This window comes from Phlebotomus argentipes, unplaced genomic scaffold (genome assembly GCF_947086385.1).
Source record: "Phlebotomus argentipes unplaced genomic scaffold, Phlebotomus argentipes genome assembly scaffold_4, whole genome shotgun sequence".
In the NCBI taxonomy this organism is placed as follows: Eukaryota; Metazoa; Arthropoda; class Insecta; order Diptera; family Psychodidae; genus Phlebotomus; species Phlebotomus argentipes.
This window is the reverse complement of record NW_026776174.1, coordinates 6021659-6040073: the sequence shown is the minus strand read 5'-3', so window position 1 is coordinate 6040073 and position 18415 is coordinate 6021659. Positions and strand designations below refer to the sequence as shown.

At 44.3% G+C, this 18415-nt stretch overlaps 4 protein-coding genes across 4 annotated transcripts; 2 read left to right on the top strand and 2 right to left on the bottom strand.

Moving 5' to 3' along the window:
* Positions 1 to 16: 16 nt before the first annotated feature.
* On the top strand, positions 17 to 1254 carry LOC132257420 (AP-2 complex subunit sigma). The gene is made up of 3 exons (XM_059754307.1): positions 17 to 138; positions 207 to 356; positions 456 to 1254. Exons 1-3 carry the CDS (start codon positions 136 to 138, stop codon positions 729 to 731), a joined length of 429 nt encoding a protein of 142 aa, XP_059610290.1. The 5' UTR covers positions 17 to 135; the 3' UTR covers positions 732 to 1254.
* A 22-nt stretch (positions 1255 to 1276) lies between these two features.
* Positions 1277 to 3106, bottom strand: LOC132257417 (centrobin). The gene is made up of 2 exons (XM_059754303.1): positions 2765 to 3106; positions 1277 to 2702 (listed from the first exon to the last, which is right to left on the bottom strand). Exons 1-2 carry the CDS (start codon positions 2921 to 2923, stop codon positions 1287 to 1289), a joined length of 1575 nt encoding a protein of 524 aa, XP_059610286.1. The 5' UTR covers positions 2924 to 3106; the 3' UTR covers positions 1277 to 1286.
* Positions 3107 to 3344: 238 nt separating this feature from the next.
* LOC132257438 (pyruvate dehydrogenase E1 component subunit beta, mitochondrial) lies at positions 3345 to 5987 on the top strand. Its single transcript, XM_059754328.1, has 4 exons — positions 3345 to 3578; positions 3649 to 3855; positions 3978 to 4548; positions 5025 to 5987. The coding sequence occupies exons 2-4, from the start codon at positions 3676 to 3678 to the stop codon at positions 5336 to 5338; spliced, it is 1065 nt and encodes a 354-aa protein (XP_059610311.1). The 5' UTR covers positions 3345 to 3578; positions 3649 to 3675; the 3' UTR covers positions 5339 to 5987.
* LOC132257437 (serine/threonine-protein kinase ATR-like) lies at positions 5982 to 13217 on the bottom strand. The gene is made up of 4 exons (XM_059754326.1): positions 11206 to 13217; positions 11055 to 11147; positions 6184 to 10989; positions 5982 to 6124 (listed from the first exon to the last, which is right to left on the bottom strand). The coding sequence occupies exons 1-4, from the start codon at positions 13183 to 13185 to the stop codon at positions 5996 to 5998; spliced, it is 7008 nt and encodes a 2335-aa protein (XP_059610309.1). The 5' UTR covers positions 13186 to 13217; the 3' UTR covers positions 5982 to 5995.
* Between the last annotated feature and the right edge of the window lie 5198 nt (positions 13218 to 18415).

The window sequence follows — 18415 nt, the reverse complement described above, 5'->3', positions numbered from 1 at the left end:
CTTTCGCGAAGGTTGGCAGCAGTGCGAAACCTCCCCTTTTTTCGTCAGAAAAGTGGTGCTGTCAAAGAAGGTTGAGAGGAAGTTGGTTTTGTTAGCTGCTTTTGCACCACTTCCTGGACACATCTAGCAGAAATCATGGTGAGCAGAGAAGCGTTAGACGTTGGTGTTGTATTTTCTAATGGGTGATGTGGAATACCTTCTTTCAGATACGGTTTATCTTGATACAAAACCGCGCTGGGAAGACTCGCCTCGCCAAGTGGTATATGAACTTCGACGATGACGAGAAGCAGAAGTTGATCGAGGAAGTGCACGCCGTGGTCACTGTCCGGGATGCCAAGCACACGAACTTCGTGGAGGTAGGAAGGGGGCACGAGATGGAGGCACACAGAGGCTAATTTTGCTGTGTTTATCTCTCGATTTCATGTCTCTCTGACGCACAACTTCCGGACACGCAGTTCAGAAACTTCAAGATTGTGTACAGGCGCTACGCCGGGCTGTACTTTTGCATCTGTGTGGACGTGAATGATAACAACTTGTGCTACTTGGAGGCCATTCACAACTTCGTGGAGGTCCTCAATGAGTACTTCCACAACGTCTGCGAGCTGGACCTCGTGTTCAACTTCTACAAAGTCTACACGGTGGTGGACGAGATGTTCCTGGCCGGTGAGATTAGGGAGACGTCGCAGACGAAGGTCCTGAAGCAACTGCTGACACTCAACTCACTAGAATAATTCCCGCGCAGGGGACAAATATGCTGTTGACAAACCATTGGATCATTTTGTTCTTCTGCTAAGGAATACGTAAGATGGCAAGATTGCAATCTATTCCGGTAGTTTAAGTTCCCATGAAAATCCACTATACTTTTTCAGCTCATTAATAACTTTCGATTCCAGTTTCATTAATTAGATCAATTATTATATGAATTTAGCTTGGGGGAAAGGCAAAAGGGCGGAAAATGAACTGTTTTCGAACTGAGAAACTTTCAGGAACAGATAATCTTTTCCTGGATACTTTCTGGTCAGCACAAGTGCTTCTGATCATCTCTGGCTTTCCCCTAAAATTAATTTAAGTGTTGATGAAATCAAGAAAACAAAGCGAATTATGTTTAGAAATATATAATTTACTCTTAGGCTTTTTCTATGTGTATATAAATATAATTTGCGCCTCGATTTCCGCGATTTAGGTTTAAATCTAGCGATTGTCTTTGATATTTCTTCATCCCTCATCTCAGTAAATGGAAAAGTCTTGTTAAAAGAGAAAATAAACACACGTAATGAAGAAGCTTTTTAGCGCCAAGGTCGCTGCTTGTTTCTCTTAGACGGAGTCTTGTCGTTCCTCTGCTCTGGATTCTCCCTCGTCGGGTCGCCTTGGGCAATTTCTGACAAGGACTTCTTCAGCAAAATCTTCATATAGGCCTGCATTTGATCCTGCAGAGGGTCTTCTCGAGGTGCCTGGAAGAACGCCGGCTGTCTGGAAGGCTCCTCGATGGCAGGACTGCCCAGAATCTTCAGCGCCTTCTGCCACTGATCTTCCATTACGCTGTGCAGTTTCTGTGCAATGTCCTGACGGCGATTCTCGTAGAAACTCAGCTTCTCGCGCAACTCTTCGATGGTCTTTGTCGCCACAGCGAGTTGGAAATGGCTTAGCGAAAGCTCCTCCGAGTGTTTCTCTGTCAGCAGTGAGATTTCCTGCTCGTGCTTCTCACAGAGACGTCCCAGATTGTGCGCCTCCGCCTCAGCAGCGTCCAGTTGTTGCTGGAACTCCTTAACTTTTTCACCCACGACGCTGTTCAGTTGGCTCTGATAGTATGACTTGAGATAAGACTGCTGAGCCTGAGTGTCTTCAGATGTGGACTTGAGCTTCTCGTTCAGCAGATCGAAGGCTGTCTGCAGGGAGGATTTCTCTCTCAGAACCATTTCAGTCTTCGCTCGTGCTTCCTGAATCTCTCTCTCCATGTCTTTCAGCTTTAATTTTTCCTCTTCCGTGGCTGTCTTCGCCTTCACGAGGTCATCATTCAGCAATTGCTCCACTTTCAGGCTGTTCGAGAGCCTCACTTGCAAATCTTCCATCTGCTTCCTCGTGATCTCCTTCACGTCCTCATTGGCTTTGGTCAAATGGATGACTTTCGAGTGAAACACTTCATTTCTGTCCTGGAGATCTCTCGCCATTTCCACGGATTTCCTCAATTCCGTCTCCAGGACAGCGCATCTCCGCTCAACCTCGCCATTTCTCTCCCTCAATTCCACATTAAGATGGAGATTCTGTGACTCCAGGCGCTTCAGATTCTCCTGTAGCTTCGCAATTGTGTCGTCTTTGGTTCTGTCCACTTCCATCGCCACCACGAGCTTTTGTTGGTATTCTAGGATACGCGCCTGCAGCAAATGGATACTCTTCTCGCAGTGCTCTCTCCTCAGGCGCTCCTCTTGCAGACTAGCAGACTCTGTTCCGCCTCCTTTGGACGACCATAACTCACTGAGGCTGATCAGTGGCACTTCCGGTGGTTGAGCGGAGAAATCGATGCTCCTGCAAGCGGACGGAAGCGTTTTCTGCCTCGTCATCGACTCCGAGTGACGCTGAAGAGCACTCTGAGCCTTCTCGTGAATGTCTCCACCGCACGAGAGAGGCTGAAGATCTCTCAGCGAGATGTCACTGAGATTGATGACGGATTTCTCTGTCTTCTCCTGGAGAAAAGAGTCGATTTCCTGCGGCAAAATACTCATTAGAAGGTTTCTTCTACGCTCATTTATCATGTATGTTATGTTACCTTCAGAAATGACGCGTCCATCCTGCCTTCAATGTTCACAGATGTCCGGAAAGTTTCCTGGGCTTCCAGGCACTCTGAGCTGCAGAGATTGCCAGTTTCTTGTACAATGAAGAAGTCAGGGGGTATCAGAAGGAGCACTTCCGTGTCATCTGACCTCATTTCTTGCAGCACAAACCGGAAATTCCATGCATTTCCATGAGATGCAGAGAAGCTTCCCTAAGTCAATTTTCCACTATATTTTCAATATGTACTGGGAATTTTCACCACTGACAGACTCCTCGAGGGGCAAGAAAGTGTTTTTAGATGGAAAATTGCAATAAAAAGTCAATTTCCTGGGTTTTAGGGGTGTTTCTCGAGATTCCTCGTTTACTGGACGTAAACAAACCAAAAAATGCAAACAAACAGTGCTGCCAACACTGAGGTGAGTGGCCGACAGGCGGTTTGTATCTCGGATTGATTCATAAAAAAGTCGTTGGAATACTGGCATGCAAGCGAAATTCCCAAACAAACAATCGAAATGAGACTTTCGGCAGAATTGTCAAATGTGTCTATTGAATATTCATTGCAATTATCCCGTTAATATCCATTATTCTCATATTTCTGTAGTTATTTCACGTATCTCTGAACAGTATGTAATTAATAGTATCTTAATTGAGATTTTGCAGGGAGATTATAATAACTGAATCTCTCTGTGTGTACACTGTTTGAATTTCGTGCAGATTTTGTTTGCCAATGTCCCATAGAATTCCGACGAAGACGCTTTATAGAGTGGGTGACCTTCCGCGCTGGTTGTCAGAGGCGACCGAACGAGTGTGTGCGTTTTCCTTTTATCTCAATTTTCGCGAAAAGTGCATGAAAACACTGACGTTCTCTCGTCATTTTAGGTTGACTGATAAGTGAAGAGTGGAAAAATGCTGGCGGCTGTGCGTGTGCTCACGAGGCGGACCTTCTCCACCGCCAAATCCTTGGGGGCGGCGCAGCAGATGACCGTGCGCGATGCCCTCAACAGTGCCATGGACGAGGAGATGGAGCGGGACGAGAAGGTGTTCATCCTGGGCGAGGAGGTGGCCCAGTACGACGGAGCCTATAAGGTATGGAAGGGCACCCTCGCGACTCCACAGCGTGACGCGCTGTGATGTGTTACGTAAACACTTTATTTGCGAACGAAGTTATCTAATGTGCGATTTTCTGGCCACTCCGTGGCTCTCGACAGGTGTCGCGTGGCCTGTGGAAGAAGTACGGCGACAAGCGCGTCATTGACACCCCCATCACGGAGATGGGCTTCGCCGGAATGGCCGTGGGAGCCGCGATGGCCGGACTGCGGCCAATTTGCGAGTTCATGACCTTCAATTTCGCCATGCAAGCCATCGACCAGATCATCAACTCCGCCGCCAAGACGTTCTACATGTCCGCGGGCGTTGTGAACGTACCGATTGTGTTCCGGGGGCCCAACGGCGCGGCGGCCGGCGTGGCCGCTCAGCATTCCCAGTGCTTCGCCGCGTGGTACTCCCACTGTCCGGGCCTGAAAGTCATCTCGCCCTATGACGCCGAGGACTGCCGTGGCCTGCTCAAGGCCGCCATCCGCGACCCCGACCCAGTCGTCTTCCTGGAGAACGAGATCCTCTACGGACAGCTGTACCCGGTTACGGACCAGGTGCTGGACAAGAACTTCACACTGCCCATCGGCAAGGCCAAGATCATGCGTCCGGGCAGCCACTGCACGCTCGTGGCGCACTCCAGGGCAGTGGAGCTAGCGCTCCAGGCCGCCGCCGAGCTCGCCAAAGGTACGCATTGTCCGTATTATGCAATCTTATCGGACGTTTGTGATTTTTATTGATGCGTGTTATCGCGCAGCTCGAGAGATCAATGGCAAGCGCAATTGTCGTGTAAACACTCAAGCTTGCCCTCCAAGAGCTGAAGGGAGGGAGGCAATCTCGCGTGATTAGTGTAATAGGGAAATTATGCCTGAATTGGGTATTGATTCACATGATTCCAGGCATTATTGCGAATGGAGGCACAGCGTAAGGCAAGCGAAGTGAGTCGATGTTCTGAAGATAAGAGATTGCTTTAAAAACATCTGATTTATTTTATGCTAAATCGCTTCACTCTGTGTTTTGAGGTCTTTTTCTCAATTGAACATTCAATAATCATTCGAGATTTGTGGCTCCATGAGGGCCTCTATTTTGGGACTTCTTGCGAGACTCGACAATCTGACCGTGAAAAGCAATTCAGCTTAATGAAGTGTTGTTTCCATTCGCAGGCGGCGTGGAGTGCGAAGTGATCAATCTGCGGAGCATCCGTCCTCTGGACGTGGACACGATATTCCAGTCGGTGCAGAAGACACACCATCTGGTCACGGTGGAGCAGGGCTGGCCGCAGAGCGGCGTAGGTTCGGAGATCTGTGCGCGCGTGATGGAGCACGAGACCTTCTTCCACCTGGACGCGCCCGTGTGGCGCGTGACGGGCGTGGACGTGCCCATGCCGTACACCAAGTCGCTGGAAGTGGCCGCGCTGCCGCAGCCGCATGACATCGTGGCGGCTGTGAGGACAGTGCTGGGCGGGAAGAGCAAGTGATCCCTTTCCCGGCGCGTCGGCGAGGCAAGTGAACACCAATTGATATTGCCAATGTGTGGCCGCTCCCCTTTGGTTCCTCCTCACCCGCACATACGCCTAGAGTTAGCCGATAAGCAATAATTTCGAGATATTCTCCGCGCTTCGTCATCTTGATCCATCCCTGGAAGAAACATGTGTGAATAGCACTGGAAAACGAGGAGAGAGACTTAACTATTGATCGATTCAGAGAGAGGGTATTTGCACAAGAGAGTGTTTGTAGAGTGACGATTTAACGAAGAGCGAGGCCTGTAAATAAAGTTTATTACTTAAGTGGGCAAAAGACAGAAAATCAAGAAGGAACATAAGCTATGTCATCCCCAACTCAGGACTCAATATCACAGACCTTGACCAAACCACACACGAATCAATCTAGGATTCATTTGAATCAAGTCCCAATGTGCAAACGCATCAACAAACAGACTTTTATCACGGAAAAGATGAAAAATTTGATTTGAAAATTCGAGTGATTGGATTTATTTTTCATTATTTTATACATTAAAATTGTTATTCTTTTTTTGTTTAGCGTTAAGACACAAACATAGAAATTTACCTAGAAACTAGAGTAAAACGTGTCGAGGACTATAAAATAAAACGAAATCTCTATTTGGAATGGCAGCTTTACAAGTAGGCGCCCCAACCGATGTACATTGCGCCCAGATTGTCCACATTCGTGGCCTCTTTTATCACAAAGTTCACCTGACCCTCCGTCGACAGAGGCATCTTGGCGAGCCGCCCGTTGATTTTCACCTGCAAAGCGGGAAGAAATTAAGGGCTAGTCATGAGAGATGCAACGCCAATAGACTCACGAATCCCTTGAGACGCTCCTCAATGTGGTTGAGATTGGTGAGGGCCTGAGGATCTGTCCGCTCGCGCGTGCCATCCGATCTGTCCTTGCTGTTCTTGTTCCACGACACGAGAGGATCGTAGACAAACGGTCGCAGTACGGACATCAGTGTCGAAGTCTGCATCTGCAGCACGCGCAGCGTCACTTCGCAGCACTTCCTGAAGAGCCCCTCTGTGCCCAAAGGTCCCATGGCATGCACCATGTTGTGCGTTAGGCGGAAGGGCACGACTTCTGGCACGCCCAGTGACTCTCCCTTGTTGAACAGACAGTTGAAGTCCACGTGCACCGTGTCGCCGTTCGTGTGGTCCAAAAGGATGTTCTCGCCGTGGCGGTCGCCCAGGCCCAGGATGTAGCCGACGATAGACATCACGGCGGTGGTGCGGATGAAGGAGCTACGCGCCTGATACCAGTTGAAGGGAGTGGTGAAGGTGCTCTTGAACCACTCGGCGAACACGGGCGGATGTCGCTTGCAGAGAATATTGACGAAGATGTCTGTCTTCCCGGATTTTGTCTCGCGATCCTTCTTCGCTTCGATCCTCTTGAGGTCCGACTGGTCAGTGGTCAAGTTCTTACATTTGTAGATGTCCAACAGAATGCTTCGCAGGGTCGTGAGATTGGACACCCACTCGATGATGCCGCACTCCTCATTCAGCGGCAGCACGGCGTACGTGCGAATGCCCAGCCGACGCTGCCGCGCCTCCGGATCTTGCTTCAGATACTGTTTCACCACGGCATTGAATTCCATCAGACGGAAGTCCTTCCGGAGATCGTCTTTCGGCTTCATCAGCACGCTGTACTCCAGCCCATCATCTGCCAGCAAAACAACCTTCCGTGGCTTCTGCATCGATCTCAGGACGACCATGCTGTTCCTCATGCTCTGGATGTAGTACATCCTTCGCGGGAAGGCGTTGTGATTAGCCGAGGCGGCGTCTCTCTCACTCGTACTGGGCAGTTCGGGCTGCATAAACTTCTGTGCCGGGATGACAATTCTGGAGAAGTTGGGTTCATTGAACATTTGTGCCAGTTGAGGCACTAAATTGGACACTTTGGGATCCTTCATGTGACTGGGAATGGCTTTGTTGGTCAGCTCAATCAACTTCTCAGCCAATTTGTTGAAGTCGCATATCAGACGCTGCATTGGCTGCTCCCTGAGCCTCTGATCGTTCAGCAGCTCAATGCATCTCCTGCTGCGACTCGGGTAGGAACTCTTCAGGACGCTGAGGATCATCCACAGCGACTGCTGTGGATAATCATGGATGAGCTTGATGAGGATCGTGCGCAGCACTTGATACACATCCGTCGACGGATGGCATATGCGACTCACGAGTTGAGAAAAGGCAGTGAAGAACATGTACGATGGCAGGGTGTCGGAGAATTTCAGCGCAAGCTCTGTCAATTGCTTACTCACCCGCTTGTCGCATCCCACCGGCAGTGCTGTATAATCCAACCAGATACTGAGCAATCGTGGCATGGATTGGAAGAGATAATTGCAGCCGAACTGCAGGGATTTTCCATACAATGTCATAATGTTCCTAAGTAAATCCGTTCCCTTCATGGCGATTTGCTGCTCCTCTGGCAGCGAGTTGAAGATCTTGTCCAGAAACTGCGCATAGTGCACCAGGGTCTTCTCACTCTCCGGAAATGCCTCAACAGCTTCACGGAAGTAACCGATATTCAGCTCAGTCTCAATGTTCATGGATTCTGCATTGTAGTCGGCAATTAGGAACTTTCCCTCGGCATAGATTATCTTCGCCTGGCGCGAAAGATTCTTAAAACTTCTGGCGCCTTCGTCCTCTAGGAAATTCTTGAGTCCCTGCTCGAGTAGCTGGAAAGTATTTGGTTGATCTCCTTGCGACCAGAGAAGCTTTGCACGCTCCAGAAAGGAATCTTTCCTGCGATACTCCTCCAGATTCAGGAGATAGAGCTGCGCCTGCTGGTAAAGTCCTTCTTTGCGCGCCAGTTCTGCGCTCTTGTGCCACAGTTTTGCCATCTCATTGTCAATTGTACTGGTGACCAGGCTCTTGATCAGTGGTCGATTAGAATTCTGCATGAAGACCTCTCTTCCCTGGGTGAGGAGAATCCTTCTCAGTCGCAAGACAGGCTCCACAATCCTCGTCGACGGCCGCAGAAGCTGGATTCTAGCGTCCCAATCCTTGAAGAACACCTCCATGAGATGTTTTCCCTGCTCCTCAGACACATTCCCAGACAACTTCTTCATTATCGTGAACGCCTTCTCAATCTCTGTGATCATGTGCAGCTTCTGGACATCAGAGTAGCTCTTCTGATAAGCATTCTGCTCAATCTCTGCACACTTTAGCGACTTCATGATGCTCAATCTTGCTTTCCTCAGTTCAGACGTGAAAGAATCCTCATTATCCTGGCGATATGCCAGCAAAAGAGCGCCACAGCGAATTCCCCATCCATCGCTCTCGTCCACTTCCGTCCTGGTGATCATGTCATCCAGCTCTTCAAATCTTCCCATTTGCCACAGAGGTTCTGCCCTCAATTCCAGGGTCAGCTTGTCCACATTGAAGTCCTGGAACTTATTCAGCAGACTCTCAGACACGAGCAGAGCAGTTTCTGGATGATCCAGCGCCACATAATATTGTACAAGGCTGTTCATCAGCGATGGTGTGATCTCGCCCATTTGGATCAGCTTCTCAAAGCACACAGACGACTCAGACACTCTTCCCGTCACTGTGTTCATGGCGATTTGCTCTGGCAGAGGCAATTTCGTCCTCATCAACCCAATCGCCCCCTCCACATTATCCGGATCCATCAATTCAGCATAGATCTTCATGAGCAGCGGCAGCTCCTCTTGCAATTTGGTGGGATTCTGCGAGATGTATTGCTCCAGGAATTGCAGAGAGCGTGCATTTTCGCCTGACTTGAAGTTTGCCAGTGCCAGAAGTTTGCCATCGAACTGATCAATGAATTCTCGCACGAGCGTCATTTCGGACTGCTTCACTGTGCTCTCGCGAGTGTTTGAGCTCTGCTGCAGCCACGTTTCCAGGAAGTCCAGTTGATTGGACGCCATCTTTGCACACTTGATCACCAATTCGTCCTTCGATTCGCGCGTAACAGTTGTGTGTGTGGCCACAAATCCGAGCGATCGGACTCCTCGACAGTGCGAATCAATCTGCGATATGTCGTCAGTGTCCCCAATCATTGCTGCAGCGGCAAAGACCTTCTTAAACTCCTCGGCAATCTTACCGCGATTCTCCTCAGTGGAGTGCAGCAGGCCTTGCAGAATTATATACGGCAGAAACATAGCCATTGTCTGCATATCATGTTTGATGCTGGGCAGGAAGGAGTTGAGAAGATGTTTTGTGAATTTATCCTCAATGCCAAACACCATATTCGATGCCCAGATGAAGATCCAGTGTTTGAGACTATGACACTTTGAACTGCCGAACACCGGATGAATCTCAGCGCTGTTGTTCACAATAGTCCCTTTGTAGCACGATGTGAGTAAAGGCTCCATAAGTTGTCGCATGCGCTCAGGAATGGCTTGCCACACGGCCAGCTTCTTGCTCTGCTTCGGACAAACTCCGCGCGCCTGCAGAATCTCCTGAATAGCCAGTGAAAAACTGTCCACGTGGTGTGAATCCTTCTGGAACTGATAAGCTCTGCACAATTCTGCCAGAGCCATGATGGCAAACTCATCCGAGTGAACGCTAAGTGCCAGCTGCTTCTGCGGTGCATAATTTGGCGGCAAGTGACTCGGCTCGAGAGCTCCCATTTCTCCCAAGCACACGCCAGAAGCCAGCTGGAGATTCTCATCGATGTGTCGACATCCCTGCATCATCGTGTCAATGCAGCCCACGAGGATGGAATCAATGCCCAGCTGATCGAATACCATCCTATTCAAGTCTGTGCGATTCTCAGCAAACAACTCTGAGAGATGATTGAATCCATGCGTTCTCACTTCCAAATTCTCATGGTTGACGTGTTTTCGGAACATATCAAACTCCTCAGCGAAGCTCTGCTTTAACGTGCGCCTCTGAGAGCTAACGACGGCCTTCACAGTGTCCTCCAGGCAAGTGTCCTCAATGAAGAAGAGCTCCCCAAAATGAGCACTCAAGAGACTCCGATTCTCTATAATGAGATACCTGAAGATCTCGCCCACCTGCTGTTGCTGATGCTCGAGCAGGGGCTCAAGAGAGACAATGATCGTGCTCAGGAGTGGTCCAAGACACTGAACATCCACAGTTCGCAGAAATATCGTCCACACACTTGCTGTAATCGTCTTCACGCCGTCATCCTCGATCATCAGGGCGGTTTTCAAGAGTGTCAGGATCTTGAATCTGTACGGCGTGACGTGTTCTGATCCCATAAATCTCACAATATCGCCCAGACTTTGCAACGTCTCCTTCTTCAGCGCCTTCTCTGTCTCCGGACTCACGATTATACTCTCAAAAGTCACCAGAACGCCGAGGAATCGCGTAGAGATGTAATCAGCCATGCCGCTCAGCGTCACCTCGTTCTTCGACAGTAGACTCTTGAAGGCGTGCATAACGAAATTGGGATTCTTGTGATAGTACACCAGCACTTCTGGGATTGTACTCTTGATGTCCGTGTGCATTAGATGATAAAGTGACTGACCCGTGTGCTGAATCACAAAATCTATGCACTTGTTGTTGACCTCTGTCGATTGAGTGTGGTACAAATATGTGTAGATTGTCACGAAAGCCACAGTTAGCATCTCATTGAGCTCCATCTTCATCTGCTTACACACATCTTCTAAGAGTTTCTCGCACTTCATATTCTGGAAGAAGAAAATTGCAAAATTAGCCCTGCAAATCAGGTAATTATCTGGCTCTTTTGACTTGCCCGAATGCAATACGGAAGCAGCATTGCAATGATCAATTTGAAGTGTTGCCGAATGAAATCTTTCGTACTCAAATATCCCATCATTGTCGACACCTGGAACAGAATGATTTGCATTAGACACTTTGTTGTTGGGAAGTTTTATCTTAAGTACCTGATTTAGAGCATGGCGCATTTCAACGTTTTTCCTCTTGAAGACTTCCACGCTCAGCCTCACTGTTATCTTCAGTACATCCTCTCTGTACCAGTTCAGCATGTCTCTGGGTGCTATTCCTCTCCTGATGCACATATCACGCCCCAGAATCGCCGCATCGCAAGTCACCTGAGAGTCCGTGTTGATGATAAATATGAAGATCATCTTGAAGAAGTGCAAAAATGTCTGCTCCGGATATCGCTGAACTTCTGTGAACTTGTCCAACAGCAAAAGAGTTGCATGGTTGTCTTTGTACTTGGTCTTCTTCTTCCAGACGGTCTTCTGGATCACTCCCAATAAGATCTGTTGGTACGCTCGCATCATTTCTTCTCGCCTGTTCTCATTGTCCACATGTGTGTAGACATTCTCCACAAGTTGCGGCAGCGCGTATGCAAATTTCTCCCGAATGCTGTAATGCTCGTGCTCCAGAAGAGGCGTCCACAAAGCGATATCGAGTGATTTCTTTGGGAAGTGAATGGCCAGTGACTCCAAGCATTCAATCATGTTAAAAAGCACTTCGTCGTTCTTCGATGCGAAGAGCTTTAAGTAGGGATCCAGGAAATCTGGATTACACTCCACAATTGGTCCTCCAGTGTTGCTGCAATGTTTAACAGTGCTACACTCTAGCGTAATGTGTCCCGCCTGGATGCAGATGAGCTGTTTGAGACACTGTGCGATGAACACGTGGTATTTCTCCTCTTGCAAGACTTTGGAAATGAAAATCTCATGGATCTCTTGCAAGTTCAGCAGTTTGCCCAGAATGGCATTGTTAATGAGTGGGATAACACACAAATGCAGGTCAAAACTGAGATTTTGGTAGGACAATAGAACAGTCTTCAGGATTTCACGCACCTCCACAAAGAGATTGTGGGAAATTGCATTCTCTCTAATGCCAAACAGCGTTCTGAGACTCACAAATTCCATTTTCATCTGGTCGTTCGACACTGATTGCTTCTTCAGCATTAAATTTGCGAAATCTGCAGGCAGAATGCTCGATTGTCGCTTCAGGAACAGTGCTAGTGGTGAGATAATCACTTCCATGACAAAACGCTGTCTGCCCTGATCGGATTCGCGGAAATCCGGCAGGGAGACAAAGTCCTGTGCAATGAGAATGAAGAGACGGGTATCTGGAGACTTTGCGGTGAGTGTGAATTGCTTGAAAAGATCTATCATAGCGTTGATAGTGCTTCCAAAGCACTTCTTCTGACTCTTCTGGGCGACATTTACGCTTATTCGCATTATCTCGCGAAAGTAGAGCTGATAATCCGGAAGCTCGTGTGCCCTTGTTGATAAAAATTGTGTGATTTCTTTCCAAGTTGGACTCGCATTGAAGACATCGTAAAATCCCACTTCATGTTTGGCCTCCTTAATTACGGTCAATTCCAGTAGTTTTATCACTTGATAGTTCTTCAGCATAAGACCCAGGATTTCTCTAATCTGCTCTTCTTCAAGGTCCAAAGAAGAATGAGAAATCAACTCTTCTCCATAGATGAACATCTTATCGCAGTCTTTCCATTTTTCACTCAGTCGCTCGTTTACAGATTGGAAAGTGCTTATTATCTGCAGTAAAGCCACGAGGAACATTTTGCAGTCTTTTTTGTGGGAACCGCTGATTAGCGTCCTGTAGACTTCGAAGATGTCCATGACAGTATTTTTAAATCTGTGTACAATAATCTCTCTGTTCTTCTCCATACTCAGCCAGAAAGGCAATTTCTTCAGCATATTGTCAATGGCCAGCAACACACGGAGTTGATAAGTCTTCTGCGTGGGAGTGAGTTCAGACACGGCATTGCTGAAGACTTTCTTGAAGTACTCCAAGGCGTATAACTTCGAGGAAAGATACCCATTGTTCAGAACTTCCAAAGCCAACATCGAAGCTTCCTCCACTTCTCGAGCACAGATTGGGTGAATTTCATACAGCACACTTGTCAGAATCTGCATCAGGACGTCAAGAAACTTCCTAGCAGGTGCTCCGGCGGAGATTCTCACGGAATCGAAGCTCATTGTGGCGTCAATTTCTCTTAAATCGAACTTAGTCGATATAAAATGATTGATTTCTAGTTCTTCATGTGCTTTCAAAGCAATGACATCTCGAAACAGCTTCAAATATCTGTTCACGAATTTACTGAACAACCATCTCTGCTTCATCAGACACCCGGCGAGGACATCTTTCAGCAATGCCAGCACATCATCCTGAATCCTGACCGGAATCAAAACAAGCATTGAGGTTAGATTACCGACCGGGAGATTTTAATAGAAGCAACCCACCTAGTGAATCGCTCTTGAGTGAGAACGTGAAAGAGCCTTTGCGTGAGCCAGAAAGTGCATGCTTCCGTGCGATTCTGGTCAGCAGGACATAGCATTTTGTCCGGAAATATGCCCGGTGATTCGAAGATGAGCGAAGAGCGGATCATGCCGAATAACTCCTGTAAAGAACGCTCTTCCTCCTTCTTCAGCACTCCATACAAACTTTGCCACAGGGCGAGGAAAGTATCTGCGGATTGAGGCGTCTGGAGGCTCATGATTCCGCAACAAAACACGTCTGAACATTGAGAAACAATCAGTCAACAATCACAACTTTTGGCTCCACTATGAGGTACCATGACCTTGACACTTCGTGGCGATGTGCGGCGAAACGGTTGAATTTGAACTCCAACAGTCTGCTAGAATAATGGTGATGATCTTATTTTAAAAGACTGCGGTAATTTTACCAGTAATATTTATTAAGTACTTGTTTGATTTGGTTAAATTAACATGTATTTTGTGCTGATTGCAGCGCATTTGTATAGAAAATTAAATGATTCGTCATACCTTAAATAAAACTCCTACTTTCACCTCATTTCTCCTTACTTCACTAGGAATTTCTCTCATTTCAAATTCTCTTTTTACGCCTATAATGTTCTAATCTTCATCAGTTTATGCTCAAATATTATTCTCTGGAAAGCAATTTAATTTTCTCTTTCGTTTACATATTTCCTATATTTAGTATATTTTATGGTTATTTTTATTTCTTTATGCTGTTTCTCTTACTGTATTTTTTTCTTCATTTTTTTTTATTCTTACGGAGAAGCGCTGTTCATGGTTTTTTTATTTGTAGTCATCATCTTTGCTTAATTATTAGTTTGTAGGTCAAAGCAATTTGATGAGTTAAGATCTCTCAGATTATGTTATTTTAGGGAAAATGCTCTATTGATGGTTATATTTTGGGGGAGTACTTAATTGCTCTCATTATACACTCTTTTTTTCCTTGAAAATCTTAATCTCAACTCTCTATCGCTGAAGGGAGGAAAATCAAGTAGAATTTTATGATATGATTTCAGTCAATAAGTTGTTTATTTCTCATATTGAATATGTCGATATGTACCATTTTCTCAAAATCCATCTATTTACTCGTTGAAACATACAGTGCTACTTTGTAATTACACATTAGTGGCTCAAAAAGGTGATTTGTGAAAAATTCTGATACGCAAACATCGTTGGGCGGATTTTATCAAAATAACTCTCCTCGACACTTTATTGCCATCATTGAGAATTCAGAATTTTTCTCACACCTCATAGAACTGAATAAATACCATCTTGTACTCATTTGTGATATCTTCAGGTAAATCAATACATTAATAGACGTTTCCTTGTGACTTCTAAACAGGCATTTACTTGTTAGTGGTGCATTTTTTTCATTATGTAATGTTTTATATTCTTCACATTAGAGTTTAATATGGAGTTTTTGATCCAGATTTCTGCTGTAGATTCGCCAATTTTCCATTAAAATATTTTGTCAATGTCACATTCAATCTCTACAACATGCCAATTACTTTTATCATACGCAGAGAGAGTGCAAAATGTCCAAATAAGACTTTTATTTCTATATTAGGAGTATTCAGAGTTAATTTTTTCATGTTCAAAAAGTCAAAAAATTGATTGTATTCCACTTTCACCACGTAAATTCTCATTAGTTTCACGCAAAAAATGGCAAAATGAGTAATTTCTCATGCTGATAAAATTCGTTACGATTACAATTCATGTTGAACATTGTAATTTTTTTTTATATAATCTCTAAAATACCTTATTTGTCATCTGTCTTCCAATACTAAATTTGGAAGCGTTTCGCCTCTCTTTGCATTTTGTTCTGGATAATATTACTTTGCTTTCTTTTGGGTACGCATCAAAAAAGTATTGTTGGAATGAAGTTTCTGGATTGTTCACATTTGTCATCTATTTAGGGTAAAATTCAAATAACACACCTCGCATGTTAGCAGTATTCAAAGATTCTCCCATGTTCACTTATTTGCAATATGAATTAGTAGAAAATGCAATGGAATATTTGGTTGTTCAATTCTTATTTCAATAGGCACGTACCCTTTTCCTCGTTTTTTTCCGTAGTTTCTTGTTTTTATAAATTTGTATTTCAAATATCTCTGTCTAGAGGAGTTTTACACAAGGTTTTTCCTCTCCATGTTTATTCACTAAAATTATCCAAATTCATTTATTTTATTAGATTTTCCTTCTAACTCTCCTGACCTTTGACTAAATTATCCCAAATCTCTCACAATCTCAGATTCTCTAACAAAATTGCTCATTCACAATCACTTCACATACTCAATTCCATTTCGTGCTTTGCAATAGAACGCTTGTCGCCAATTCTACGGTGCCATTGCGGAAAGGAACTTAAAGTGATTTAGACAAAGAAAAAAAGAACTCAAAGTGCAGGTGCAACAACATAATTTTAAAACAAAGCGTAAATAGTTTGATATTTTGCCAAAATGTAAACCAAAACACATTGAATAAAATGGAATATTTGGAGACAATATAAACACTTGGTTGATGGGAGTTTCAGGATAGGGTAAACAGAATAATAACTGATAAATCGCTTATCCAGAATAGCACCCCTAATTTCGCTAAAAGACGGGGTTTGAAAATTTAGAAGAGCGGGTTTGCAAAATTCAAAAATTCTCTTTTGTACAAGATGTTCCGAATTTTTTGGGGGATGGGGAAAAGATTGGGAGACAGATTACAGATCGCCAGATAGAAACAGAATGTTGAAAATTCACAAGAAGATGCAAATTTGCCTGTCAACAATTTTCTCCATTCACTCTTTCACACTTCTCACGCACGATCACTCGAGGATCCCATCTTAATCTCTGCTAAATCTTCCTTACAAATATGGTATGAATTGAGGGGGAAAATGAGGAGAATAAAATTATTAACATTTATGTACATAGAATACATAGGAAATGTCATTGTAGTATTTAATATACCTTTTTGCCATTCTTTTTCATGTAAATTGTCATTTCTTTTTAGTGTAAAAATATGTCTCTTCTTCTATTAATCTCCTAAGATTCAACCATTCTCTGCTCTATCCGTGAAATTTGTAATTGTCTGAATGGATATTCCTCTCGATAAATCCTTCTCTTTATCACACGTGACGAAATATCACGTCTTTACGCCTCTTGTTTTTTTTTTTCTTCAAAGATACAAAAATATAGATTTCTCATCAATACTGACAATTTTTTTTAAATCTTCCTTTTCTAACTTGGTAAGTATAATTTTTAATAGATAGTTATACTTTCAACAATTTCAGCATTATGGTACATTTTTTGGTGTTTCATTCTCAATATGATTACAAATATTTTATTGGTAAAGTTCCTTTGGGTGTTTTACACGATTTTACATTTATTCTCAAGAACTATGCCTTCGTTTCTACACTTCCAGCCCTGAATTGCCTGCCTTCGTCGCGTCTGGGAACATTTTTGTGCTAAAGTGTGCGTACATCGTACATATATTTTTTTTTCTCAATATCCACTATTTTTATATATGAATTGTAGTGATTCCTAAAATCTTTCCACAAGTCTTGGTTGACTTTCCAACTATGTAGTTCTATATATTATGACGAATTTCTCTATTATTAGGAGTTAAACAACCGAAAAGAATGCCCTTTCTTGTTAGTCGAAAATAAAGCTTCTAAAATGTCATTTATTGTAATTTGACCTAAACACTTTTGCAAATTTAATGCTAGTTTGACTTTCTACACCTAACAAAATCCATCTATCTTTCAAATTCTGTCATCATCTCTTCTGGCTTCTACTTAAAGAGTTCTGAAACACTTTAAGCTGCTCGTTCTCCTAAAAGTGTCAATTAATTATTCTTTTCTTCACTACAGAGAGACTAATTTCTTAAGCGATTAACACTAAATTTTCATACACATTTATACAAGTATGTTGAAGAAATGTTCTCGTATAAGTTTTTCTCTATATTGTACATTTATACAGTTATTTTATCATGCACTTAACATTTAGGCTAATTATTGTTATATTCTTTAAATATTGTTTCATCTTCAACTGTATGGATATAATTCTCATTTTGTCAGCGCTCCAAATTGGCGGGAGAGTTTGGTGAAAATATATTGGGCAGTTTAGCTCGGGCAGTAGGTTTTACAATTACATATTAATCTCTTTGGTGAATAAAAATTTATATTTGCTACATGAAGACGACCTGCGTCTGTATTAGAAACTAGTCAGACACTCTAAATTAGAGACAACTCTCGGAAAATCACTCTCTATCTACTCTTAACAAAGTAATTGCTTCAATTCATCAAATACCAATTCAATTAAACCAATCACCAGAGTTGGAATGATTCCAGATTGAGGATAAGGGATGAAATTTCCGTTCACATGTTGGAAAATCATATTGAAATAACTATTGAAGTATTGGAAAAATTTCTTTTAAAAATGCCTCAATTGTGAGATAAGAAGGCACGAATGTTTAACTCTACAGAAAAGGAAAAATTAACTCCTCGAAAGCAAAGATGGTCTCATTTGGTCTAGAGAATTCTGGTTAAATCTGTCTGTGACCAAATATTTTCCACATCTTCTAGATGTGGAAAACATTTGATCCTGAATTAATCTTTCTTTGCTAACGAAATGTTAAAAGGACCTCATATTTTATCAATGCCTCTCGGGGAGTTCAACTCAAGTCAACGTTCTGTTCGGATTAGCACCAAAAGGTGGAAATTTCATCCCGATCTCGGTCTGGAGGAATTTTCCTACGCACTACTTCCAACTCTGCCAGTCACACCTGGACCTCGAGGGAGGCCTAAGGGGCGGGTTTGGGGAGTGAGCGTCCACGGACCCTCGCGAATGTGGTGGAGAGAAGTGGGTTGGCGAGGTTCAAGGGA